The sequence below is a fragment of the Nelusetta ayraudi genome, unplaced genomic scaffold (genome assembly GCF_046127955.1).
Source record: "Nelusetta ayraudi isolate G7.1 ecotype Tasmania unplaced genomic scaffold, CSIRO-AGI_Nayr_v1 ptg000059l, whole genome shotgun sequence".
Classification (NCBI taxonomy): domain Eukaryota; kingdom Metazoa; phylum Chordata; class Actinopteri; order Tetraodontiformes; family Monacanthidae; genus Nelusetta; species Nelusetta ayraudi.
Window position 1 is genome coordinate 4,276,624 of NW_027466109.1, and position 27,377 is coordinate 4,304,000.

At 45.1% G+C, this 27,377-nt stretch overlaps 1 protein-coding gene across 4 annotated transcripts; it reads left to right on the forward strand.

Annotated features, from left to right (window-relative positions):
• The first annotated feature begins 4,558 nt into the window (after window positions 1-4,558).
• rxrgb (retinoid X receptor, gamma b) lies at window positions 4,559-26,419 on the forward strand. Of its 4 annotated transcripts, none has more exons than XM_076039225.1 (10): window positions 4,559-4,711; window positions 17,760-17,995; window positions 21,563-21,707; window positions 22,830-23,030; window positions 23,473-23,633; window positions 24,106-24,235; window positions 24,854-24,986; window positions 25,261-25,352; window positions 25,453-25,558; window positions 25,885-26,419. In XM_076039225.1, exons 1-10 carry the CDS (start codon window positions 4,681-4,683, stop codon window positions 26,030-26,032), a joined length of 1,383 nt encoding a protein of 460 aa, XP_075895340.1. In that variant the 5' UTR covers window positions 4,559-4,680; the 3' UTR covers window positions 26,033-26,419. The 4 variants fall into 4 exon arrangements, with proteins under 4 accessions (XP_075895340.1, XP_075895341.1, XP_075895342.1 ...); XM_076039226.1 differs by having other exon boundaries at window positions 22,830-23,009; XM_076039227.1 differs by lacking the exon at window positions 4,559-4,711 and adding an exon at window positions 9,879-9,960.
• The last annotated feature ends 958 nt before the right edge of the window (window positions 26,420-27,377 follow it).

Here is a 27,377-nt window from a genome sequence, read left to right on the forward strand (position 1 = left end):
TTACCGTAACTATGGGTGCCTGAGATGGACAAATCTTTTTCATTACGAAACGTCGCGGCACGGTTTTTGTGCTATAATCACAAATACCACAAGGGGGCAAAATTGTATTATAAGCGCGAAGGGAAAAATAGCACCGATTATAATACAATACAATGTTTGTTTGTTTTTTATGTAAGGGAGAAATGATGAACTGATGATAATGTTGTATTTGTTAAGTCATAAGGGAAGTTTGACTAATGTGATAACCAGGATAATAATAGTTTATGGCGAAGAAATTGCTGAAGTGGACATTTTCCTCTTGTTTCGAGTGCCATGTTAATACAAGAGATCCAAATAATCTAAACCAACTCATCTTGCCCAAATACAATTCTCGCACATTATAAGTCTGGTCAAGACCTTACACATTCTGTGGACAGAAGCCCAAGTGAACAAGGGGTTCCCATTTACCTAAATTGCATTTGAAAAAAAAAACAACAAAAAAACAAACAAAACCTTTTCCTTTATCAAGAGTGCACTTCAGTGCACTTTTAACACGAGCAAACGTTTAACACTTTCTGAGGTTATGCATTGACATTAAAAAATAGCTAAACAAAACAAATTCATCTGACTCCTTGAATGATGCATTTTGTATCTATTATGCAGCCAACTGAGTTTGAGGTTGGTGCCCTTGGTAATTAAACGGGATGGTTCTAAAGACAGAAACAGTGGCTGCAGTCAATGCTTCTGTGAGCTGACATCTAAATTCTACCAAGAAGTACTCTTAAGTGTCACGACAGGGAGCAGAAGCATATGGCTTTTTTAACCACTTATTAAAATGTATAGAACTGAATTAGGGGAATACATTTGCATTACATTTTATTTGAGTAATAAAATATGATACAATATTGGATAATATTTTTTGAAACTATATCCCAAGGTGGGAAATTAATTAGCAATATTGACAACATAACCAAAAAATGTCCAATAGTCTAAATTAGCCTTATGCTATGTTATCTATGTTAGCAAATTAAATCCTTTCCTTTGGGGACATATTCCTGCATTTTGTTTGTAATTTTTCGAAATGGCACAAGCACAGTGGTGAGTGACATTGTGTGCTAAAAATCAGTAATCCCTTGTGGGTATTTCAGGTCATAGTGAGATTAACCTGAGGCGGTCTGCTTTATTCCCTGCTGGAGTGGTTCTGCTCTGTTCCGAGAGGCACCCCCACCTTACTTATCACAGCAAGGTAAAGTCTAACATAGAGGTCGACCATCTGCCTTGGAGTCTATCCTGCTCATCACATAAGAACCATTAACCAGTTCAAGCCATGCAATTTCATTAATGGCTGTAATATCCGGTAAACTGTTCACAAGGCCTTTCTTAGTAACGCTGTCTTGTGACACTGTCAGCACTGGGTCGTCCTCAAGTTTGTAAAAAACAGAATCAAGATACGCGTGCAGTGTGTCCGCTTGCATTGAGTGTCATGATCGCATTGATAATCCAACCGTGTCTGATTGGAGTGCAGTGGTAATGGTGTGGATGGTGTCCCTCCTCAATGGACAGCTCATCATATTGATTGTGTTTAAAGCCCCTCAGATCCAGACAAAAGCAACAGATTACGAGGACAACCTAATAATGTTGTCACAATGGTTTAAGTTGTCGTTAGCGTGACATGGTCATGCTGTTGCATTGTTTTCAAAATCATGTGAATTTTTTTCTTTTCTTTTTTTTAGCCATGCCATCACTTAGACCACTGATCTAAATTGTGTCATGATTAATGTGGTTTAATTATATTGTTTTCAGGTGGAAACCACACAATTTTGACCTCTTGGTAGTTTTTCATTGATGTTCTATGGATTATTGTGTTTGAATGAAAAGAAAACATCAAAAAACCTGTTACAGGCAACAACTTAAGACAAAAGAACCTTGCTGGGCATCAAAGTGTTAACTCAAATTGTAAACAGAAAGGCCTAACAAACAATGTATGATTTAATATTTATATCTATTTCACAAAGGGCTCTCTCATCAGTCATATCTAATTTGTCAGACACATTTCAGTTTGCAACATGATGCTCAGCAACACATTCATAAAAATTGCAACACAGCAGTGTTTTGCATTTGGCCAGGTGATTAGTTGCAGTGAAATTACAGATGTTCCCACAAAATATCTTGAGTTGCTTTCAATAGAACTCCCCTTTTGTACCTCACCGAGTAAGAATTAGTTGGGGAACAACCAACCCAGCTGTGAAAAGCAGCCAAAAGAAGTAGAGGACAAGTGGTCCATCCAAGCAAAGAGAACCCCTTTTGCTGTGAGGGGAGCTGGAGCAACATTTCATCTTTTGTGTCCCAGATTGATGACCTATGAGATGGATGATGTTCTGTAGGGCTGTGTGGCATTGTCTTATCCCGGCCAACACAAAGAGGTAAAACACTTATCATCGCAGGCTTATGTATAGAGTGGGGGGGAAAGGGTTGTCAGAATGGAGGTGGTGGGGGAGTCTAGAAGGAGGGTTGGGGTCCCTCTGTTAAAAGCGCTGGATGGGCTACTGAAGGCAGATGGAGAGAAACATCTCCCATGATGATGCATCCACAACGTTGCGCCTTGATGCCAGAGAAGGTTGGGCACAGACAAAGACTTGGGTTGGGAATGAAATATGTGCAGGTCCAAGAAAATAATGTGTTTTGGATGCATTTCCATTGCTCTGTTCCATTTAAGAAGAAAAAAAAGAAGAGTTCTGTTTTAAGGTGACTTTGTGGCTTGTTAGCCTTTTGGCTGCTGAGGGTATTGCAGCAAGCAGGTGGCCCAGGTTTGTTGAGCTTGCTTGAGGATTAGGCTTTGGGACATTGTTTAGTGGGAATGGTGGTGTGAATACAAAGGGATTAGTTGCAAAGGGCTGCTTCATTGACTCTGAGTTTGTATGTGTGTGCAGGCAAAGTGGTGGTGGGAGGGGGATTTCCAAAGTTGACGGATGGACTTGATAATCCCTGGTCCTTCCCCAAAAAACAGAACATTTAGCTTTGGCATCATGATGAACAGGCAACTAAAACAAAATATCATCATGACAAATAATTCAGTTTAGCGGCATAAGTCTCTGTATATGTATTTTGGAAAGCATCCATTCATGACAATAAGGGAAAACATGCACGTCCCCTAAGTTCCCACGTTCCTCTCTTAATTCACCAGAAGTGAAAAAGGAGCCGGACCAAAATCATCTCAATGCCTTGAACCATGTGCCACCATTAGGGACACACAAAGGCAGATCTGACAAATGGCCATTTTAACGTCCCTCTTTGACTTTAATGAATTTATACGTTATCTGGCTCTAATGGGGGGCTGTCGGTGGAGGGGCTGGCGCTGGGCCACAGCAAATGAAAAGCGCTGATTAGTGTAGAATGAGCTGAGGGGGTGGTGGTGGGGGGGAAGAAAAAAAAACGCCATTCATCTTGGTTAGCATCCTCCTGCGCTCTTTTATGGCTCTGTGCTACAAGGACGGTGTAGCTGGGGGTGCTTGTCCCATTAGCGGGGCAGCCCCACGGCCCGCTGAGTGGTCAGCCCCGGCCTCGGCGTTGTGACAGAGCGTCTGCCTGCTCCACAGCCCAGCCCTGTGAATGGCTCACAGCGGCTTGACTCCTGAATAACCTTCGGAGGCACCAGGAGCCTCACCCCTACATGACCCCACACTGTGGAGAAGGGGTGTGGGGGGACTCCGGGGGGGACCCAGACCAGGACCCTCACACACAAGACAGCGCATAGGTAAACAGATCCTCTCCAAGGAAGACCACAGGGGGATTCAAAACAATGCAATTTGAGTTTTCGCAGCCTGGAGTTGTTAAAACCCGCTGTATTAGAGGTTTGGCAGGAGCGGGCTCCGCTGCAAGTTCAACTGCAAGGGAATCCAAAACAGATCTTGCGTGAACAGATTCCCTCCATGATAAATTGCCTGTGTAAACCTTTGTATGAAAAAAGGGGAATGTGTGATAAAAGCAGCCACCCCTCTGCAGCACAAAGCACACAAACTACCAACAAATCCAACCAACCAACAAATTACATATGGGATTATATTTACATTTAAATTAAAATAGGCGCCCCACCATTATAAAATCTCTTGCTAAAAACAAAATATCCACACGCTCCGCATATACACATACAGATATAAATAAAAATATGTAATATATATACACACACGTTATATATGTATATGTATATATGTATATGTGTACATATACACATATACATATGTACGTATGTACGTATGTATGTATGTATGTATGTATGTATGTATGTATGTATGTATGTATGTATGTATGCTTTTAGTCTATACAGTCTGTATGGAATTAGAATGTATTCGTATATAAGTTGTTTTGAAAACAAAAGACAGAACAGAATATAAGCATACACATACTGCAATACCATTCGTTTTCTGCTTTATTTTTCTATTCCCCGTATAGAATCACGCATAGAATCAGAATCAGGCCCCTTGTTTTTACTTTCTAAACGCTGGAGGCAGGATCGTGATCGCCGCTCCAGAGCTCGATATGGAGCTCTGTTGTCATTGGGAGAAGCCCTGTTGGCCCCCCTCCCCCTGGCTGGGCCCCCGTGTAGAGCCGCCTTTGCTCAGTCGAGAGTCGGGCTGGGAGAGGAATGCGCTGGGATGCGGAGCAGCGCCGACTTTACAGGATCGACGCCACGACTCGCGCACTATGGACAGCAATGATCCATATTTACACCTCAGTAAGTAAACCCTCATTAATCCGCCAAGAGCTCGCGCCGTACCGTTTTTGACACGAGCGCGGCGCGTTTTCATGGCTTGTGTGTGTGTGTGAGTGTGTTCGCGTGTTCGCGCGAGCGCGCGCCTGCGCGAGACGCCGCGCGCCGTAGCCGCGCGTCGACTTGAGCCAGCCACTCCGGCGGTTAAGCTCCTCTTCCTCCTCCCGCCTCGTCAACAAATTGTGTTTCTTTCCTCTTCCTCCTCCTCCGCCGCCGACGCAACCGGTGGTGCCACCAGAAACTGAACTGTTGCGGTCACTGCAAAAAAAGAAGAAGAAGAAAAAAAAAAAGAAAGTCAGGTGATCGTGGCTGCCCGCGCCGGTCAGCCAAGGTCAGAGGTTGGCACTTTAATTGCGCTTATGTAATTTATGGCGCTCGTCGCGCGTCTCGCGCTCAACTTGTTTTCGCTCCGGCACAATTTATTGGTCTGGCGAAGCGGCCGGCAGTCGGGAGAGGAGGTCGAGACGTGCTTGAAGAATGGCGGATTACCATTCGGATAAACAAACTTGATCTCTGCGGCGAGGACGAAGCGAACGCAGCCCCGCGCCGCGCCGAGGTTTCCCCGTCCGCGGCAGACTGAGTGACAGCGTGATGAGATTCCACTCAGTCGAGCTGAACTCTGGTGTAACTTCTTGACTTTGACCTGGGACTCGCTGATTGCTTTATTTATTCTGTCATCAGTATTTCTGTGACAGCCGAGGGCTTAACGACACAAGCGAGCCACTGTTTCCTCCTGTTCTGGTGGGATACATCGCCCGTGTCAGACTCTTTCAGCCTGAGTCACACTATATGCATCATTTATCATGTGATGTGTTTTTTTTTCTTTTGCTCTACCTCAAAGGTACACCCATTGTCAAAGGAAACATGCCATGCGGTTTGAAACAGCAGTGTTTTGTGGAAGGAAAACAAAAAGGATTTAAAAAAATATATATATGTCTTTGAAGTCTTACAGCAGTAATCACTGATATATCTGCACCATTCGTAGGTTTTGAAAATAGTTTCCGTAATCGCAGAGTGTCCCAGAGGCAATAAGGCAGAGACATCTGGACATGGGAGCATGTTGAGGGAAGCCCTCAGTCTGAGTTCTGCTGAACCACAGGGTGTATGATTCCACCCTGTGGGACTTTATTGGATCAGCTGAAGCATCAAATGATTTTTGCAGAGTAGATTTGTTTTAAACTGGGAAGTGGCTGTACCTTTCAATTTTTGATCTTTAGCTTTGGCTGTAGTCAATATTTTTATTTTACCGCACTGCCCGCAGTGTTGTGTGTGTGTGTGTGTGTGTGTGTGTGAGTTGTTTTTTTTTTTTTGTTTTTTTTTAGGTTAATCCAACTGCAGAGTAACCAAACTGCTATTGGAGGGAAAAACAAATCCCCACCCCCACAGAGTCTTTCATCTCAACGGTCTAAACTAATCTAACTGCCTCATCATTTAGTTGATGAAACGATTGAGAGCCAAAGACACTGAGCTGGTTTCGGGTGAAAGTCAAAAACCCGACAAGGATCCTTTTAAAGGCAGGGCTGCCCTTGTTTGACTTTGTGTTGGCTCGCAGCTAAAAATTTATGATGCGCAGTATTTTACCATCAACAGCCCCACACATCAAAACACCATACGGAAACCGGGGCCATAAGCAGTTTCTCCTCGCTGACAGCAAGATAATCACTCCCGTTCCCTTTGGAAATTCCAAATGGGGATCCGTCATTTGGGTGTGGCGTCGGAGGTGGCGGCGCGAGAAGCCATGAGAATTAGAAGAAGAAGAAGAAGAAAAATCCGCTGTCAACAGATTACATGTGAATTGTTTGGATTTTCCCAGCTTTCAACAGGGAAGGCCTTCAGCTTTGAGTGGACTAAGCATTTTTTTTTCATCTCTTCTCTTATCGCTTCAGCCGCTTTTTTTTTTGTCAAGTTTTCCATTGGTGGAAGTGACTCGACATGCTGACGAGTTCTCACTCGTTGACAGTGAGAAAATCTAAGGTTGAACTAGGAAGAGTAGAATAAAAAGAGGGAAGTGGGTAGAGGAAGGGTCAAGCAACCCAAGTTGCTGTGAGCTCTCGTCGGTTGCCAGAGGTCAGTGTTTCACCTCGAGGTGGACACATGCTGACACAGACTCACAGGCTAACTAATGCGTCCCTCGTCGCACACTCGAGGCTTTAAACTCAACAGCTGCAACGTGATGTACAGGAACGCAACCTAAAGAATTTGGGTGTTGCAGCCGAGGAAGGCGGCGCTCTGAAATGGCTGATCCCCGTCTAAACCACACAGGTAGAGGGAGGGTGTGGCTCCCCGCAGGTATTTGCTCAAGAATTCTCCAGCCAAAGACCTTCAGCGCACATGTGGTGGGTGAGCGCAGCGCAGACAAAAGGTGCACTTCCTGCCGCTCTCTGATTGAACCCAGTGATTTATGAGCCAACGGGTCGGAGTCGGCCCAGCCTCGGCTCAGTGCGAGTGAGTGGGCGCCGGCTGTGGGAACAGGATGGAGGGATAGAAAGCACCCAGCTAAGGAGGCCATTCTCCGGGCTAATTGCCCGTAATTAGTCATTTGTGAAGAAGGTCAAAGTCTTGATTTAATTTCAGCTTTAATCAAGAGGAGAACCTTAAAAAAGGCTACGAGGCGGCTGCGTAAGATGAATATGACTATTTCTTTGGTAATTGCGCGGTAATAATACACGTGGCGCATGTGAATCCACGCAATCATTTTCCAGGACCTAATGCGCCACACGTTACACACAGGCTTTGAAGCATTTCTCCACAGTTTTACAGCGTCCATCCGTGCAGGAAAGATGGAACATTTTTATCCTCAGTGGAAGCAAAGCTTTAAACATGTCGTATTTAGAAAAAAGCATCAAAATAGTAACTCACACCTGGATACTTTTGTGTTTAAAAAAAATTGTAGAATGACATTCTGACAATATGATCACGCATTAAACCTCTGGCTGGGTTGATGGATAAGTACGTAAGCAAATAAATAAATTTATAAAAATTATTAGTCACTTACAGTTACATTAAAGTAATGAACCAATGGCTGCAGAAGTGTCTGACAGGATGATTTAGTGGCTTTGAAAATGAAAGTTTCAAGCCTGGATGTGAGGCATGTGTCTCACTTCCTTCTCTGTCTTCCCTCCGTCTTGTTGGGAAATGCTGAGTAGGTCACTGTAAGGGGATCTGGTTACTGCTGGCCACCCTTCAAGCACTGTATAGACACTTGATCTGGCTACATGCAGGTGCGCTGCACAAGGAAACTCAGTGTTGTGAGTGCGAGTCGTGTAAGCGAAATAGATGAGCACATATTCTGTCCGGAGGCTTCTTGCATTTTTTTTTTTTTTTTTTCCATTCGGTGCAGTGTCTCCCAGAAGCCTGAGGGGCAGAAGGTGGTCAACACTCGATAGGGTGTCAGCATAAATTAAAAGGAGCAGCTGCAGACTATTATCAGTGCGGGGTTCAAGTTTGATGGATACAGCTGTTTGCTGCCTATGCTCATGCCAGACGCATGCTATACAGTCCATTTACGTGTACAGTTAAATCAAGCTGGAGCTGTAGCTTGGCTCGAACCGCCGAATTGGGTTGTTGTGCTTGTCACAGTATATGGAACACGGGAGAGGAATCGCTGTTTTGGGCCAAGTGATTCTGGTACAGTAAGGGCTAATGGGCCCCTTTTGGATCGTAAGAATTGGATTTGTTCTGTGCGCTCATTGTTCCACAGTCTGAACAGTAGAAAAAACAAATTAACTAGCGGCAAACTGGCAGCGGGAACAATCTCTGCGGCTCCTTGTCTGTCTGAAAATGTGTGGGTCTCCCTCCCATGCTCTCCGCTCTGTTTTCTTCATCTTTGTGTTCTTGCGCTAGCGGCTTCTTCTTCTGTTACGCTTTATGTGTCTTGGCTTCCAGGTCAAAATTGCAGATGGTAGTGCAAGATGTCCAGTTTTGGTCCAGATGAATTGTGTGCATGCATACATTTCAACTCCCCCAACACATTACATGAACACTTGGGTCAGAATTTTAGAACGGTTGCGATTCCTGCTGGATTTGCATAGAAACATTCAACAAAGTGTTCCCAAACGTACATAATTCTTTCTCCTTAAAATAATCTAAACATGCTGATAGTGAACTTGCACAACATTTGCTTGTTTCCTAATGGTGGACTCACAGTTCTTCTACCTCTTTTATTCCATACTTCAAGGGTCTGTTGCAACAGATAAAGCGCATCCTTCTCCATATGTGGAGTTTTTGGTTTATTTAGGTTTCGTTGGATTTGTCATGCATTGTTCTTCATTGCCTTCAAGGTATATTTTTGGCCCGTGTTTGCGTCTGGGGTAGCTCAGTTCGCTGTGTGTTCGCTCGAGCGGGCCGGAGCTCTTAAAAAGACAATTCCTGACTTCCCGGAATGCTACAACACTTGCCAAACACACAAACACACTGACAATGTACAAACAGACAGGCGGCCTCACACGCTGCTCGCGCTTGCAAAAATGCACCTTGGTATCGAGGGGAATGAGCGACGCTTTGCAAGGGAAACAAGGGAAGTTTTTTTTTTGTTGCTGTTTTTTGTTTTGTCCTAAATCTGCAACCATCACCTTAGCGAAAAGGACGGAAGTGAAGAAATCTCGGCGGTCGGTGGACAGGAGAGTGGAGGTGTCGTCCTCCTCATGTTCGCAGATCCTGATCCCTTTTAAGACAGAGTAATCTGAAACTTCTGCTGGATACTGTAAAACCCCATGCCACACACACACACACACACACACACACACACACACACACACACACGCTAGACGTGCTGCCGCTCTGCCTCAACAACAGGTGTCCCTGCACTGATAGTTTTAGCAACTCGGCTACGGCGGTGTGAGATGAGTGGGCGGCAGGAGAGCTGATTTGTTCAGCAGTCGGGCGGCAAACAGCTCCTGGGGGATTGATCTCCGAGGAAGGATAATCTGGGTCCTAATCCTATAACCGGTGCCAGTGAACTCCGCCTCTTTTGCCCTCCGCTAAGCCCCCGCCCCTCACTCCACATCAGCACTCGGGATCTGGCTCCGCGGCGACTAGTGGCAGATTTCTCACAATATCTGGGTCTTTATCGTGTTTTTTTTTTTTTTCCTGGGATTTTGACGCTCCAGACCTGTGTCTCCCTGGCGTTGCGCCGCTTGCAGGAGGCATGTGGCACCCGGTGGCGTCACCCGCGACTGGAGGGAGCCCCAGACAGGACGCCTGTCACGGGCACTGTGAGTAGCCTCACTCGCTTTCGAGGTTATTTTTGTTTGTGCGTTTATTGAAAGTGCGCAGATCAAGCAGAACAAGTGTCTCCGGTCCTGTGGAAGCATTGGCGACGGAAGATGCTGTCACCCTGCAGCACTAAAAGCTAATGCTGCACAGATGCATTGCAATAAAGCCTCTAATCCCAGCAGTGCGCTCTTTCAATGAGTTATCTTTTTTTTATTTATTTTTTCCTGGACAGATGCATTTAGGGGAACATCTTTCCGTAAATGTCTTTTCTCATGGTTCTGTTTGTATAAGAACCATATGTCGTACAGTCGCAGCAAATGATCTTTTTTTTTTCTTCTCTTTTTTGCCCCCTGTTTCCTCATGTCGTGATCTTATTTCCATCCAGCCGCTCGGTTTCTGCAAATAATTGGGTCACGTTAATGGGTCATGACATGTGCGGGGCTCGGCTGCTGGCATGTTGCAGTTCCGATGGGAGAGAAGACAAAACCTCCCGGCTCTTGTTGCTGTTGTTTCTCACTCCTTGTTTAGTTCTCAACACTTGTCGCATCCGATGCTAGCCGCCTCCGTCTGTCCTCCGAACCTGCCACCCATCACCCCGTATCCCTCCATCGACAACCCCCCCACCCCGACTCCTTTTCCCCCGGGTGGGACTCTTGTGTAAGGTGATAAAGAGAGTCCGTGGAGGTCCGGGCGTACTTCAGTCGCGGTGAGTGACAAGAAGCACTGGTCTCTTCAGCTCGGTGTCCTTAAGAGACGCTTGTGACGCCCGTGTTTACAGCTGCGCTTCCCCCTCTGTGGTAAATAAACATTGTGGTCCATTCATTCATACAGTCAGGGTTGAAATCAGGACAGCAAAGCGCTCTCCGTCCTTCCAAGTTTTCATCCCCCACTGCCAACACTGTTCAGCTTGAGGATAAAAACGTCAATAAAAGGAACTTTTGAGGCCATACTGGATCATTTAAATAGCTTTGTAGAAGAGCTCAGCTTTGGTCTAACAATATATTATTTGCTGCAACAGCAGTGTCAGTGAGTGGAATGGACATGAATGCAACGCCCTGTTACCATGTATAGGGAGAGAGTGAATTTCATGGCTGACTGCTGTCTTTGATGATGGCAGAGAATGATGGAGTAAAGTTTGCAGTGGCCCTTTAAAGCTTTTAAGCGTTGTAAAAGCACTTTGTCGCTGGTACAGATACTTTAAGCTACTGAAACCTGATTCACGACCCACTAACCTCAGCTGGTCTTTTAGCTTAAAGCTAAAGGCAGGTGCCAAAAATTTCATTTTTTCCTTTTTTTTTTGTAAAAAAGCTGGTAGAGAGCAAAAGTCTAATCACACATCAAACAACAGGGGAAACATCCTGGAAAAAAATGTCTTCATCCGGAAAGACGAAAACACATTTCAGGAAGTTGAATTCCTCCTCATCTCTCCACACAGACAAGATCCTCTTCTTTTATTTCATCTGACTCGGTCTTCCATCACCAGTTCCAGGCTCTGTTTTCATTCCCATGTTTTTAAAATGTGCTGCAAAGAGAAAGTGAATGTCAGTGCAGTTGTCAGATTGTCAGTTACCCCCGCCCCCACCAACCCCCGCCCCGTCCTGTTAAAGGTCGTTTTCATTCATGCCCTATTTCATCAGTACTTTGATTTCAAATGTCACAGGAGTAACTTCAGGTTAGAGAGGCAGGTCAGGTTTGCCCTCTGGTTACTTTCTAGGATCTGGTCAAAGGTTCAGAGGTCAGGTCGCCCTGGTCACACCGTGTGTACTTACTTTGTGTGTGACGACAGGACATTCTCACCTCTTTGAGTCACCTCTGACAGGAGCAATGCATTTCCCCCTGGACTACTATTCAGTGAGTTGGTTTTAATGGGCTAAACCCCCCCGTGAAAAAACAGCCTGTGTTATCGCCTGTTTGAGTTCTCAACATTTGTTTTTGCTTTTATCAATTTCAAAAAATAACAATCTTTATCTCATCCTTGTCTCAGTCCTGACCTCATCGATCCTGTTCACCCCCACCCCACCAAAAGCATATCCCGCTGGCGTGTCTCATGCCTGCGGAGTTAGTCGACGTGACGATGCACGGCAGAATAGATCAGTTCGCTCTTCTCTCTCGGCCTGAAGCTTTTTGGAACCTCTGGGAGTTCAGTTTCTTTACGGCAAAGTTGCGCGAGTTCACCACAGGGCAAAATTTCGGGGTCAAGGATGTTCACCGACACAAGTGCTTGTGTCATCAAAACCTGTTGCCTTTTTGGGACGAGCCTTCCTCTTTGTCTCCCTGTGCACTGTGGCTTCCTCCCACAGTGCACAGACGAGCAGTTTAGTGTGGTGGCAACTTTAAATTGTCTGTGTGTGTGCTGTGAATGTGTTGTTTCTCTGTGATATTATTTCCTAAAATAAAAAAAATGGATAGATAGATTGATGGTGGGATGTTTATTCAGTCTCTGGAGGTGAGAGGAAATCATCCTTCCAAGTTTATCCAAAGATTTAGACCGTCTTTGTTTTGTCTAAACAAAAAAAAAGGAATATTGCTGCGGGCTTTTTTTGTCTCCAGAGTGACGATCAAATATTCTCAGCCAGCAAAAAGAGATTGGGCCTTTGTTGTGGTGGATTCCTGTTGGATTTCAGGGCTGAGGCTGTTTTTGTGTGGGAAAGTGCCATCCATCCATCCATCTCTTCTCTGTAGAGCCCCTCCCCGCCCCCACACCCCTCCGTCTCGGCTCCCGTCAGCCTCCCACCTTCCTTCTTGACAGCTGGCGCGTAGAGCTGCTGATACTTACCCCGGCAATAAGAGGATTTACTGACACAATTGATCAGACATCAACCTCATTTAGCTTCAGAAATTAATGTTTAAAAACGGCGGCCGGGTTTGAGCTGGCTTGTGGCCAGGTTTTTTTCCCCCTTCCTTTATTTCTTCTTTGCGGCGTCCTCTCCTCTCTAAGGCGCATGATGGATGGATGGATAGACAGACGGACGGATGGACGGAGGGGTTCCGATTACTTCGGGATACTCTGACCATCACACACACACACAGGCCATTGGTTAGACTGATATGGGAGCTGATGAGCCGTCTACATGGCGGATTATCTGTTCGATACTCAGGTGTGTTGTCGGTGTAGCTCCTCGGGAGGTCCGGGAGGGGGGCGGTAGGTTTCCGGTGGTCCTGTATCCGCCACTGATACCCCTCCCCCTTCCCTCCCTATTTATCCATGACCGGTTAATTAACGGTCAGGGATTTAGTAGGAGGGTCGTGACTTTAAACCTGTTGATCATAAACGGATACATCTGCATGTCCATCTGCTCGCTGCCACCGTTCTCTGGCCGGCCCGTATAAATTCGTCCTTGCTGACATTACAGCCGGAGTTCATTCTGTTATGTGCTTTTCCTCACTTTTTTTTTTTACCGCATATTTTCAAATTGAGGAAGCACAATGATTAAACCCAACCCCAAAAAAAAACACTTTTGGGTTGTGGTTGCTTATCCCGCTGTCATCGCGCTATCGAAAGGAGACAGTTTTTCTTGTGCCATAACACCAGAAATACTGAAACTAGGAAACACTAGCAAAAGAACAGCCATTAGTTTGTGGCTTCGCATCGTCCGCAGTGCTCCTCTCCAACTTACCAGCTGCTTTGAGTTGTGTGTTATGACTCAGTGGTGAACCACATTCATATTTTTACTTTCGCTCCTCGAAGCCTCGGGACGACTGATGGAATCAAATCGACCCGGACTTAAAAAAAAAAAAGAAGGAAATTTTCCACTTCGTGTTGTAGCAGTGAGGTCGCGCTTCCCAGCATTGTCAGGTTCACAGGTATAATCCAGCTGTGAGCGATAGCCAGCGGTGATGGCAGCAGCCCCACCCCCCAACGTAACAAATTTCTGGGAATGCGAGTGTGCGCGGGGACCGCCGCGGCTTCTTTGGAACTCCGGAGTTTGGCAACATGCGACCTTTGATTTGTGGCGCCGGTGGTCAAAGGTGCTCGCCTCGCCGCTCGTGTCTGTGTGCTTGTTTGCGCTCAAATAGATGCTTACGGCTCGAGAAGCTCGCCGCCGCTCTGGCCGCTGTCTGCGAACGACCTCCCGCCGCTCGCTAAAGTCTGTTGTGCAACGTGCGAGGGTGATTTACATAGAATGGAGATGGACCAGCCGGTGGTGGTGGGTGATTCGAGGATAGACCCCCCCCACCCCCCCACCACCACCAACCACCTCATCCCCCGTGAGCCGCTCAGCCTCCTTACACAACACACAATGCACACAACTGCCCCTCGCAAAGAGCATGACCAGATTTGTTGCCCCCATCTCACCAGCTGACTGGCCGTATATTTTTTAGTGCACCTCAGCGCCCTATAGGATTGGGTTTCATCTTGACACAGAGACACTTTTAATGTCATGTTTGTGGTCAGAGGTTCGCACCATAACCAGGGAGTGTCCGGGAAGCCTGAACGTTATTCGTCGCTCACGCCAGCGAATTGAAAGGCTTTAAAGGTTTGACCAAAAAAAGAGGACTCCAAATATGTTCCGCTTAGTAATGCACGGAATCATGTGAGAGATGACGCCGGAAAGGTTGAGAGTCACTATTTGATACTTGATTTGTTGCACATTTTTTCTTTTTTTTTTTTTTTAAATCTGCTTGCATGAATAATGTGATGATGGTAATTTGAGACTTCTTTTTTATCCTGGGCTAGCCTCACTTTAAAAAAAAATATATAGATAATTATTAATCTGAAACGGTGAGCAGGGTTTTTGATGAAGGTCTTTGGTTGCTCAACTCCTCTAACAACCAATCCAAGACGCACAGTGATATAAAAGCAGGAAGATAAACTGGGGCTGACGTTTTCAGTCTGTTTTTAAAAGGTTCTGTTTTTGAGCCATTTTAAGGTTTAAATGACCTGTATTGATTTGTCAGAAAATAATCTTTTCCATTCAGTTCCTCCCTATTTACCTCACAAATCAGTCTCTGCTTCTTCCAGAGACGTATGTGTATGTGTGTGTGTGGAAACCTGTCACGCTGACATGCCAAGTGGCTGTGTGAGCCAGTCCAAAGACTTGCTGGTCTCGACGGCCGTCACTTGTTGGCTGGCGCGACGACAGGCCTGTTGCTGTATCTCCTACTCAGCACTTCTAGAATAGATCTTTACGAGCCCTGAGGGGAATTTCTCATGCACATAATGAGATGGGTCAGCGCACAGAATCAGACACAGTACATTCAGTGCTCTTCTGTTGCGTAAGCTCATTATTTGGACAAATATGCACTCCATAAAAGCAGGAATGCAACCTCCCTCTCCTTTGCAGGACTTAGGATTTAGGATGCACGTCTGCGTCACTTTCTGCCCACATCCATCGTTTTAGGGGGTTTCTGCCTCTTGTGTTTGCCTGCTGTGGGTGTTGTGCATGCACTCGGCTCCATGGGAGGAAAAGAGGGAGGCCCCCGATACATATTTGCCTGCCCGGGATCACCGGCGCGGGGCTAGAGAAAGTGGGCGAGCAAGACGGGGGCGGAGGCTATAGTCTCAGTGTGAAACAGGAAGTTGCACAACATCTGTTCCTTGGCATTTCAGAAGGGAGTGAACAGCAGACAGCTGCACGTTTCGGAGTGCGTCTCAGCACGCGGAGGCGCGCGTCCCGCCGGACAACGTGACGTCTCGAAAATCTCACGGCGCTCTCACTCAAAAGTTTCCGTCTCCCTTTATGGGAGAAGCGTTCAGGCTTGGCACATCCAGCAGAGACTGACTGCAGTCAGGGGTGAAGAATCAGATCAACATCTCGAGGCTGGATTAATGGAGTCGTTCTTTAAAATTGAACACACACACTCAGGCAACTGAAGAAGCACCCAAAGAAATGGCAAACGCTGCTAGTGTTAATCTCGAAAGAGGATGGCGGTCAGCATTATACCCTATATTTATGCGTCAGATGCTCTCAGGAGGCAGTCTGGACTCCTTGTTTCTTTACCTGAAGTTAACTTAGACTGCCGAAAAAGACTTAAACAAGGAGAACTGGTTTTTCTTGATGGCACTCTGCAAATGACTATCCTGTCAGACTGCAGCATAAACAAACAGAGCGTAACGGTAGCGCGCTGCATGTACATTTGACATAACATTGTGAGCGACTGTTGGGAGTGTGTTACGAAGGTGTTTGACAAAAGTCTGGCTTCAGACATGAAGCTGTCCGCTTATGGTTAAGGGCAGGAAGGAAGGAAGAACCTTCAGCTCTAGCCCACTGATCAAGAGGTTTAAGAATACTAATGACAGTCAGTTTTGCTCATCTTCCAAAGCTTCAGAAGGGTTTCAGAAGAGAAAAACTCTTGATGCTTGAAAATACAGTTATTACTTAGTTATTACCTAAGTTATAGTTATTACTCACGTAATAACTATAATAATATATCTTTTGGAAACATGGGCAGCTGCATTGCATCTGTACCACATCTTTGCGAACGCTCAGAAACATACAGAAAACTGACATTTAATCAAGAACAGCTGCATCCGAGTGCAGCCACACTCAACTGATGAGTGTGTGAGCTTGTGTGTATGTGTGTGTGTGTGTGTGTGCGCGCGCGTGCGTCTAAAGGTGGGGGATGGTGGACTGATACGCGAGCTTGAAGCCTCTGCAACCTCTGAGGGCCTGAGATTAGAGCGAATGTTTATTGCGCATTTGGTGGCATGTCACTGCTCATCAGTAGCATTTTGATCAGAGCCAAAAAGAAAAAAAAAGCCTCCAGGTTTGTTCGTTGGTCTGAGTCATTGTTGGTCTAGAGAGGCACGCACGTGCACCGTTCTGCCCGCCTCCATCAGAACGAGCTGTGGCGGCCCGAGGCCTCACCGCGTTCTCTTGCTTCCCCGTCATGTGTGAATGACATGTCGGGCCCACCACTCGCATGGTCATCAGATGATTAGTTCTTTTTTTTAATGTTGCTCTGATGATTAATGACCTCATAAGTACGGCACATGCCTGAAATTGCACACCATACCCCCCGATGACTGGCAGCTTTGCTAAGTAGGTCATCTATGTAAATGCCAGACTGTCAGTTTAAATCAGTGGATGCAAAGCTCAGTCAGGACCCTGTGACCAAAGTCAGATGGGTCTCGCTGCATGTGGTGGCATTAACTACGCACGCACCCCACAAAGGCACAATGCACCCTGGGCAAATACAATATATCCGGATGAAGCTAGTCTAATGTAGTATGTTGCTCTAATAGGAAACATGGCTTTTAAACATAAAGCTCAGTTTGCCAGTGTTTAAGCTGCGTTCGTCCCAGTGCGTAAACACTCTTTTTATACATGCTTTTACACTCTCAGATTAGTAGAGTGAAGCACACCCTCAATTAGAGTGTCTTTCTTTTGGCTTGACTCTTTTCCAGTAAGCAGCCAAGAACTTTCATGCTTTCAGTCTGGTCCGTGTTGTTTTTAACCATCAATTCATCAAATCTCTTCCATGCAGCACCACACTACTACACAGGCATGTGCACGTCTACTGAGTGGCTATCTGTCAAGTTGGCAGCCAAAGTCTTACAAGTGTGCACGTGTAAGCCACCTGTGCACACAAAAAAAACACAATACCAAAAAATGTCAACGGACCAATTTTCTCCCAAAAAGGTGAATCATCAGGCCAGATTCATATAAGACTCCATATGAAAGTGTCGTGTCTTTCTGTACGTGAAAGGAGACGGGGTAAAATTAACACAATCTACCAAAGAATTAAAGGTGCCTTTGAGAATTGATGAAACATTTCGTCTAAAGATCTTGCTGCACACTGAGAACCAATGACCTTCCTGAGTTTTTTTGTCTCAACACTCTTTCTTCTCCTCCAGACTCTACGGGGCCAATGAGCACTGCCCACAGCCACCCGCCTCACTTGGGCGGCATGGTGGGCCACCCGTCTGTCATCAGCACCTCCAGGCACCTCCCGTCCCCCATGGCCACCTTGGGCTCGCCATTGAATGGCCTGGCCTCGCCCTACCCGGTCATTACATCGTCTCTGGGCTCGCCGTCTATGTCGCTGCCGTCCACGCCCAACATGAACTTTGGACAACTCGGCAGTCCGCAGGTGAGAGAGATGCGCGCGTGTGTGGGCGTCCCGGTGGTCACCGGCTTCCTACTGGACTGTAATTACTTTATTAATTCCACACTGGGGAAATTTGCCATAATTATAGCAGCAATTGAAGTGCACGAGAGAAGAAATGGAATCAGTAGTAAAGGAATAAAAATGATCATTGTTAATAAGCAGCAACACAGAAGTTGTTTTTTTGTGAATGTATACATCTAAAACCATGCAGAAGTATTTCCTTCACAATGTGACAACAATAAACTGACCTTCTATTTATTACTGCACTCGAATTCACTAAAAAAAAAAGGGGAACTTCCATCACTGTGGAGCTGCTGTATCCACCGTGTTGGCCTTAAACTAAAAACTTAAAAGTGGCCTTCCTCTCTCTCCCCCATAGCCCCCCCCTGACCTTTAAACTTCTCGCCCCTAAAGGTCATCCTCGAGTTCTCTGTTACTTTCGTGCAGGGGGAGGTTGGAGGTGGGGGTGGAGGGAAGGGAGGGTGGGTGGGTGTCTTAAGACGCAGGCCAACTATTAGCCCCTTAATGGGTTACTGCCAGGGAAGAGAAAGAACCCAATTTTCTCTGGATCTCCGTGATGAATGGGGTGTGAACTTCTTTTCACTTTGTCCACCACACTTTCTCTTAATCATCCTGCTTGTTATGTACAAGCGGTTTGGTGTCTTCTTCAACGTATCTCCCTCTGTCCTTGCTGCGAGGTTGCATCTTTAGGTATGACCAGTCATAAACTGAAACGTTAGACTCCCACTGGCTGGCACAAGTAATTCTATAGGCCTCCCCAAGGCCGAGCGCCCTGGTGGCTGGCCTCACATCTCCCAACGCTTGGAGTGTTTCCAAGGCGGAAGAGTAAACAGCGAACGATGCTTTACATTGGTTCAATCACACTATGGATCTGCCCCTGAAGCGACGGTCGGGGTTGATTTGGCTGTACAGTGTAACCATGGTTTCACTGCTGGCCAGTGACCAGGCTGCCGTCGGGTCATTGTGTCATGTAGCATGTCACGCTCATCTTCATGGGTGAAGCGAAGTCCGCGGGCTGTGCTGTCTTCCCAGAGGCATGCACACCACTGGATGTGTTCAGTATCGGAAACACGTATTTATACTGACTAAGTCATTCAGATGTGATGTTCCTGCGGTGCACTTGGACATCATTTTAACAGCTTAATAGGAGACTGTACGGTGTTTTGCGTATTTCAAAGTTCTGCTACTGCATTGAGCTGCCATTTGTCATGCATGAGTTTACGTTGAAGTACTGACGACTGACAGCTACTTCAAAGCGATAAATACCTGTAATTCACTTTTTTTTACATTATGATCGCAAAGTAATAGTCGTGTGCTCAAAATCAGCCCTTAATGTTGCCCATATAATGTCCTCCCTGAGGCATACACACCACTGGATGTGTTCAGCATTGGAAAAACGTATTTATACTGACTTGGTCATTCAGATGTGATGTTTCTGCAGTGCACTTGGACATCATTTTAATTGCCTAATAGGAACTTATAGAGTGTTTCGCATATTTCTGGGGACCGTTTTAAAAGTTCAGCATTCAGCTGCCATTTGTCCCGTTTACTTCAAAGCGATAAATGCCTGCTGTGCTACACTTTTTCACATTATGATCGCAAACTAATCGTTGTTAGCCCAAAACAGCCCTTAATGTCCCCCATATAATGGCTGGTCTGACTGAAGTTCATTGAAATGTCTCTGAAAATGACCAACATCGTTGCTTGAGAAGTCGCTGGTCACGCTCGTCGTTCGCGCACTGATGAAATTCAAACGTCTGGCCAACGCTGGACTCAACACTACCGTCTCGCTGTTGAAGGCGCATGCCGACGCCTCCATTTCAGGCCCAAGTCAACCTTACATATACCAAGTAGTGCGTTCTTTATGCCATGTGTTGCATAAAGAATGCATGACGCATCAATAATCCATACCGAGCGCCCGTAGCCCCTTTTTTTTCTACAGCGGCATGTTGTCTGTCTGAAGCAGCGTTTTGGCTCTGAACAACTGTTTGAACGCATCGCAAGACTTTTCGAACCGTACACGTGTACAATTAATTATTTGTACAAGTTGCCGATGAGCAGCTCCGGCGCTGCATGCTCACTTGAGTGTGACGGTTGACCTCGGCCGTGCAACTCTGGTGGCCGTCTGGAGACTCCGGAGTTCACGGCGAACAAGGAGGACAGACAGGAAGGAAGGGACGAAGGAAGGAAGGCAGGCAGGCGGCTGTATCTGCAACTGTAGGGTCACAGTCTACATTAGTGGATGTTCAGAAGGGAGTGCACACTGTAAATAAGTGATAGGAATCGCCTGAGGTGACTTGAGCAAAGATGTCCTGTGTGTCACTATGCAGTGTATATAGAATATAGGACGGGAGGACATATGTAGGTCAGCCGCGTGGTTTCCACCTCACCGAGTGCAGATGTTTTGCGCGCAAACAACAAAACAAACAATAAGTGCGCGGTGAAAACGTGCATCCTGCCTGCTGCTCTTTTGTAGCGCTGGGTCAAAGGGTATGTGGCCGATAAGACAAGAGATACACAGGCATGAAGAGGACAGCGGACCCGCCGCCGGGCCTCCAAACACACCCATCGATTTCAAGATGTACAGAAATTTTTATCAGCTGACGTTCATTAACATTAGAGGCCAGTGGTTTAAGGTGCGGAGACGTTGAATGGGCGAAATGCACAATGCAGATGCAGTGCAAACACTTTGTATTTGTTGTATTTTCCTGATGTTGTGCTTCATCTCAAATATTTGTTATGCGAGGCTGCGAGAGAGAACTCAGGAACCCCAGAGCACATTGACACTCAAGCTGGCGTCTTGCAAGTGTTGATTTAAATGCATTGTGCTTGATCTCCAATATTTGTTATGCGAGGCTGCGAGAGAGAACTCATGAAGGCCAGAGCACATTAACACTCAACCTTGCATCTTGCAAGTGTTAATTTAAATGAACATTATCGGTGCAAGAAACACATTGTCCATGTAATTAATTCTATTCAAGCAGTTCATTAGTCAGATGACTGGTGGGATTGTTGCGCATCAATCTGAGTTGCTAGATGAACATGGAAACGAAACTTTACAGCTGAAGGTATGGGTACAGTTAAAAAAAACCAACTAAAACTTCAATTGGCTCTTACAAAGAGCTAAACTCAAGAGCTCCCCCTCCTGTTTGTGCTTTAAAACTGCCCTCTCCCTTCACATGTGACGGCTCCCGTAAACCCCTCCGTCAACAAACGGTTAAAAAAAACCACACACACACAAAAAAACCTGTATGACAAGCCTCCGCCCCTCCCACAGAAGCATGTGACCTCACACTGAGACACTTTCACAATAAAGCGTGTGTGTGTGACTGTGTGTGGGTGTGGAGTGAAAGGCTCTGAGACGGCGTCAAGCGGAAGGAAATAAAGTAGAGGGTAGAAAGAGGAAGGGGGCCGGGTGTCATGAGACAGCTGGGCACCTCTCGCTCGCACTTCCTCTCCGCTTCCTCCTCTCCGTCTCCGGCCATGTTCGGCTTTAACCCCGCACCCCTGCGCTCCTATCGCCCCCAGATGAATTCCATGACTAGCGTGAGCAGCTCGGAGGACGTCAAACCTCCGCCGGGCCTGCAGAACCTGGGCAACATCAACTACCAGTGCACCAGCCCTGGCGGAATGTCCAAGCACATCTGCTCCATATGCGGCGACCGATCCTCAGGTAAGGTGGCGTGGACGGGCGGGAGGGACAGACAAACACATGTACTGTACACTCCCCGCTCGCAACACAAGTTTCCACCCTGATAAATGGACGAAGGTGATAGTGGCAAAGATTTGCAGGCTGGCTGTCAGGTTTCCTTTTTTCTTTTCTTTTTTACGAGTGCTAGCGTTGATTTGTTTGACTCGGTGTGTCGCAATAAAACTTCTTATCAGGGCACAAAAGACACACAGATTAGCAGCTGTCAGAAGTTGATTGACGACCCCCCTCAACGAGGAGATTGGAGGAAATAGCCCTTGTTGCTTTTTTTGAATGAAGCGAAAATGGTTGTCTGTTTTTTGAGAATGCAACAACTGGTGGATATGTAGCCAGTATTTCTTATTCTTGCTTTAGTTGTTGTAAATCTTCGGGCAGGAGGTTGTGTTCCCATGGCCCACTGAAAACTGGAAAACTTTTATCCATAGTTGATCTATATTTGCAGCGCGCAAGCTAACAGGACTAAAACAGCCACGAGTGACTCTTATTTTCAGCAGGGATTTGGGGCTTTGGGTGCCGGCTGTGATTGAATGACAGATGTTGGGCCTCGTTCTTGGCTGGTGACGTGATTGTCGACTGGCAGTGTCATGTGATCTGATCGTTTGTGCCTTAAATAAGAGATGAGGATGATGTTGCTGCTTTAAGCTATTATGCTGTAACTGGCATCCCAATTAAGCTGAAGAAGTTTAAGAAGTTTCATGTGTCTTCTTGTCTGCCCATGTTTGGATTATCTGTTTTATTAAGGGTTATAAACAACCAGTATTTGAACCAGTATTCTCTTTATGTCTTCATTTAGTATCTCTTTATTTCCTTAACATTATGTGCATCAATCACTACGCTTTTACTCAACTTTTGCTTTTTTAAAAATCTTATTCTATCCTGTTATAATCTGTGATTTTTGCTTTGGAATATGACTCTGATGATTTCCTAGAATCAATTCACTCTGCAGTACTGAAGATGAAACCAACGACAATTATAATCTGCAATCTGGTCTTTTCTAGTGGATGCCTTTTTTGTGTGCATGGACTCATGGATGTGTGTGTGTGTTTGTGCATGTGTGTACTGATGCTTTGGATTGTGTTTCCACAGGAAAGCACTACGGCGTGTACAGCTGTGAGGGGTGCAAAGGCTTCTTCAAGAGGACTGTGCGTAAAGACCTCACCTACACGTGTCGAGACAACAAGGAGTGCCTGATAGACAAGCGACAGCGAAACCGCTGCCAGTACTGTCGCTACCAGAAGTGCCTCGCCATGGGCATGAAGCGGGAAGGTGTGTGTGTGAAGCGGGAAGGTGTGTGTGTGTGTGTGTGGGTCTAAAATATCAACTTGCTGTGTTTAACTGCGTGCTTCCAGTCTTGAAATGCACAATGCTGTCGGTTATTTCGATTCACCTGAGTAATTGGAAACATTTAAAATAAGAAGTTCAGATTTTCTTTAAAAATGTGACATGATATGCATATTTTAAAGACATTTTAAAAAAAGATAATCAATAGCAATGATAAGTTGTGTTATTGAATTATATTTTTGTTGTTGCTTGTCGCTGATCAACATCCTTTTAGCTTCTGTAGTTTGAAACTGCAGGTTTTGGGGGGGATTTCATTTAAAAACATTTAAAGTGTGTAGCTGAACATCTTTCTCTGCTGTCCTGGGCAGAGCTCATTAGTGACTTCATGGTTTTGTCATGCAGTTTTTTTTTTTTCTTGGACCTGAAGCGTGTTGGTTCTTGCTTACAGCGGTTCAAGAAGAACGGCAGCGTGGGAAGGAACGGGGAGAGAGCGAAGTGGAATCCACCAGCAGTTTCAACGAGGAAATGCCTGTGGAGAAGATCCTGGACGCTGAGCTGGCTGTGGAGCCCAAAACCGAGACGTACAGTGATGGCAGCCCCAGCAACTCGGTGAGAGTCGCACGTAGTCGGCCACTAATCACGTTTTGGATGCGGAGGCCTGTCTGGCACTTCGGACATGAGGGGATCTGCTGTACCATAAAAAAATCTGTAATGTTGGGCAGCTGAGCAAAGAAGCTACCTTCTAATGTGTAGCTGAATGGGGGCAAATGGTCAGAAATTGAGATAAACAAATTAATATGCCTTTGTTTAAACAAGTCATTGAAGTGCCAGTATATATTTTTTTCAGTAATGTTTCTTACCACAAGATGGCACCAAACCACTCTCAAAGAACCTTTAACTGAACTGTTTTTTTTTTCATTCTTCATCAGTGAAGACGACACAAATGATATGAAAATACATTTAAATAATAGTATATATTTTTTTAGATTTTGTAAAATAACTATTTCCCAGTATTCTCATGCTGCTGAACATGGAAAAAATTAATTTATTTATGTATTTATTTATTTTTCTCTCTTTCCAGACCAACGACCCTGTCACCAATATTTGCCAGGCAGCAGACAAGCAGCTCTTCACTCTGGTGGAGTGGGCCAAAAGGATCCCTCACTTCTCTGAGCTGCCCCTTGACGACCAGGTCATCCTTCTTCGGGCAGGTAGGCGCAAAAGGCACACTTAGACTTAGACTTTCTTTATTGTCATCAGGAAAAGAAACACGACAGTGGTTCATTTCACAACGAAATGTCGTTTCCCAGTTCCAGAAGTACAGCAACTCACTTAAATCTATATACAAGCTGAGATAAATACAAGATATAAAAATATAGGAAATCTGGAGGTAAAATGTTGGTGTAGCATAAATAAATAGAGCAAAAATACATAGTATCAACAGTATAAACAGCGACGAGGTGTGGTGTAGTATAAACAATATGAACAGAATGTACAGAATAACAGTGACTAGCGAGTCACTTGCACATGCACGCACATACGTATGCACACCATATAATAAAGATGTAAAACCACCACAGGATGTCTTGCCAAGTCCAAAAATATACACGTCAGTGTGTTCTGCAGAATGCTGACCTCTGCTGGTGAGATATTTTTATTACACATACCTGAAAGGGGCAGTGAGAAAGGCCCCAAATATCTGACAAAATTCTATTTCACTTGAGAGAATAAAAAACAACCCCCCCACCCCCACCCCCCCAAAAAGCTCTCAAACAATATCATTAAGGATTTTCCGCTGATTTTCCTTCTTCCTTTTCCCCTCAACACAGGCTGGAACGAGCTCCTCATCGCCTCTTTCTCACATCGCTCGGTCACAGTGAAGGACGGCATCCTGCTAGCGACGGGCCTCCACGTCCACAGAAGCAGCGCGCACAGTGCAGGAGTGGGATCCATCTTTGATCGGTTGGTGGCAAGACTTGAGTTGACTATTAAGCTCGCGTGAAATGTCCAAAGAAACAGCGGCGTTACTTTATTCTCTCCCCACTTTGAAAATCTGGGACAGAGTTTTTCCTCGTTTAGAAAGTGCAGATTTATTACAGCTATTTTTTTTGCATTAACGCAAAAGCTACTTTTATCTTCACGCCAAACCATTTAGGAGTGTCACGTTAAAATAAAAAGTAGGCTTTGAAGGAGAATTATGTGTGAATTTGATGCCACTGATTTAATTTCCATGCAGGGTCCTAACAGAGTTGGTCTCCAAAATGAAAGACATGCAGATGGACAAGACAGAGCTCGGCTGCCTGCGAGCCATCGTCCTCTTCAATCCAGGTCAGTTCAACATCCTCTTGTTTTACTACGACAGTGACTTTAGATAGATTTGTTGTTGTGTCAGTGTTTTATCTGGACTGACTTTTTTTTTTTTTCGCAGATGCAAAAGGTCTTTCCAACCCTTCAGAGGTCGAGGGGCTGAGGGAAAAAGTTTACGCCTCTTTGGAGTCATACACCAAGCAGAAATACCCCGACCAGCCTGGCAGGTAGGTGGTGAGGAAGATCAATACCAAATGTCATTGATCAAGAACAGCTATTAATGTTGCACAACAGTTGGGAGGGCTACAGATTACAACTCTGTAATCTGATTCATCTTGTCTCACCAACCTCAAAAATATGTGTGTGTATCTTTTTAAAAAATCTGCCTAAAAAAGTTATCATGTCTCATCTTATGTTACAAAAATTAGGAAATGCTTAGGCGAGCTGCTCCCAAGCCCCAGAATAAGAGAATAAGAGAATAAGGCAAAAGAGAAAACTGACAGGATTTGCTGTGATTTTAGAGACAATTTTTGCCCTTGTCTTTCCATCGCAGGTTTGCCAAGCTGCTGCTCCGCCTGCCCGCCCTGCGATCCATCGGCCTCAAGTGTCTGGAGCATCTGTTCTTCTTCAAGCTGATCGGAGACACGCCCATCGACACTTTCCTCATGGAGATGCTAGAGGCTCCGCATCAGATCACATGACACCAGCAATGCCGCCCCCTTCCCTTGTACATACCCCTGCCATGTCTGCAAAAATGAAGAAAAAAAGACTTGATTCAAATTGTAAAACAGCATATTTTGTACTTAGTCGAACTTTGTAATTACAGCTGAATTAAAAAAAAAAAAAAAAACTATGTTGAGGTTGTGGGGACTCTCGAGACAGAGGATCGAAGTCATTGTCGAAATAAATTCTAATAGTACTGTTAACAGGTTACCTTTGTAAATAGATAATTTCAGGCGTCCGTCTTAATAGCAAACCAATGCAATTTGAAAAATAAATCATATTTTATTCAAGGAATTGTATAAAAACGCACACCATCCTTGCATTTCTTTGAAAATCCTTACAAAATAAAGTTATTTAAAATATAATACATGAGATGACTGTCTTCATTTCTCCGTCTCACAATGAAGCGTTTCAGTGAAGTGGCAGATTTTCAGTGTGGTTGTCTTGTTTCGTTACTTATCCAGAACGTTGATGAACGCTGTTATTATGAACGCGTCCATTCTGGCGTTTGTGAGAAAACCCAGCTAAAACACACTGCAAGCAGGCGTTCATGGTTGGCTGGGGAAAACACTCAAACTGACAACACCAGCGACCACAGTCGCACCGCCGCATGCGTCATCAAACTGCGAACGAAGGTTGGAGGCAAAAACGAAGGCAGCAGCAATTGTTCACTTGTTTACCGTTGTTCACCGTTAATACATAATTTGTGTGATTAATTAAAATAATTATATGAAAGGGTCAGTGATGATTCAGGTGGGAGAAATCTACTACTTCTATTCTCCTGTTTTTGTTTTAATAAGTCCTCATTAAAACGGGGACGATTCAAGCAGCAAGTTTTCCCCGCATGTTTTTGAGAATAAAATAGGGGTGGAAAGCTGCAGCTGAACATTAGTGTGGACTGAATTGGCAGCGACAAAGTCTTAATTTAACAGAGGAAAACTAGTCTAATAATGCTAATGTTAACGCTGATAAAAAATAAATAAATCGGTACAAGATTCAAAATTGGATACAAGGAAAAACATCTGACACATACAGTAGTTTAAAACTGAAATAAATAAAAATAATGATGAACTAGTCCATTTATGGAACCATTGACTTAGTTCAAAATTTTGAATTGTATCAACTATTAACAGAACTAATTCATTTTAAATTTCGTGAACTAAACTTTGAACTAGTTCATGTAGAAGGTGAACTTTCCCAACAATATCGTAAACTCGCCGCTGAGAGAAACAAGTCGCCTTTTTATTTTTTATTTTAGTTGCTGGCCACCAGAGGGCGTCAAAGGAGGTTAAACGGATTAACGCTCAAGGAGCGTCTCAAAAT

Coding starts and splice junctions, on each gene's coding strand:
- rxrgb (XM_076039227.1), top strand. CDS start 9,894: ATGTGGCACCCGGTGGCGTCACCCGCGACTGGAGGGAGCCCCAGACAG. Junction 23,031..23,472: donor TGTGTGTGTGAAGCGGGAAG/GTGTGTGTGTGT, acceptor TCTTGCTTACAG/CGGTTCAAGAAGAACGGCAG. Junction 23,634..24,105: donor ATGGCAGCCCCAGCAACTCG/GTGAGAGTCGCA, acceptor CTCTCTTTCCAG/ACCAACGACCCTGTCACCAA.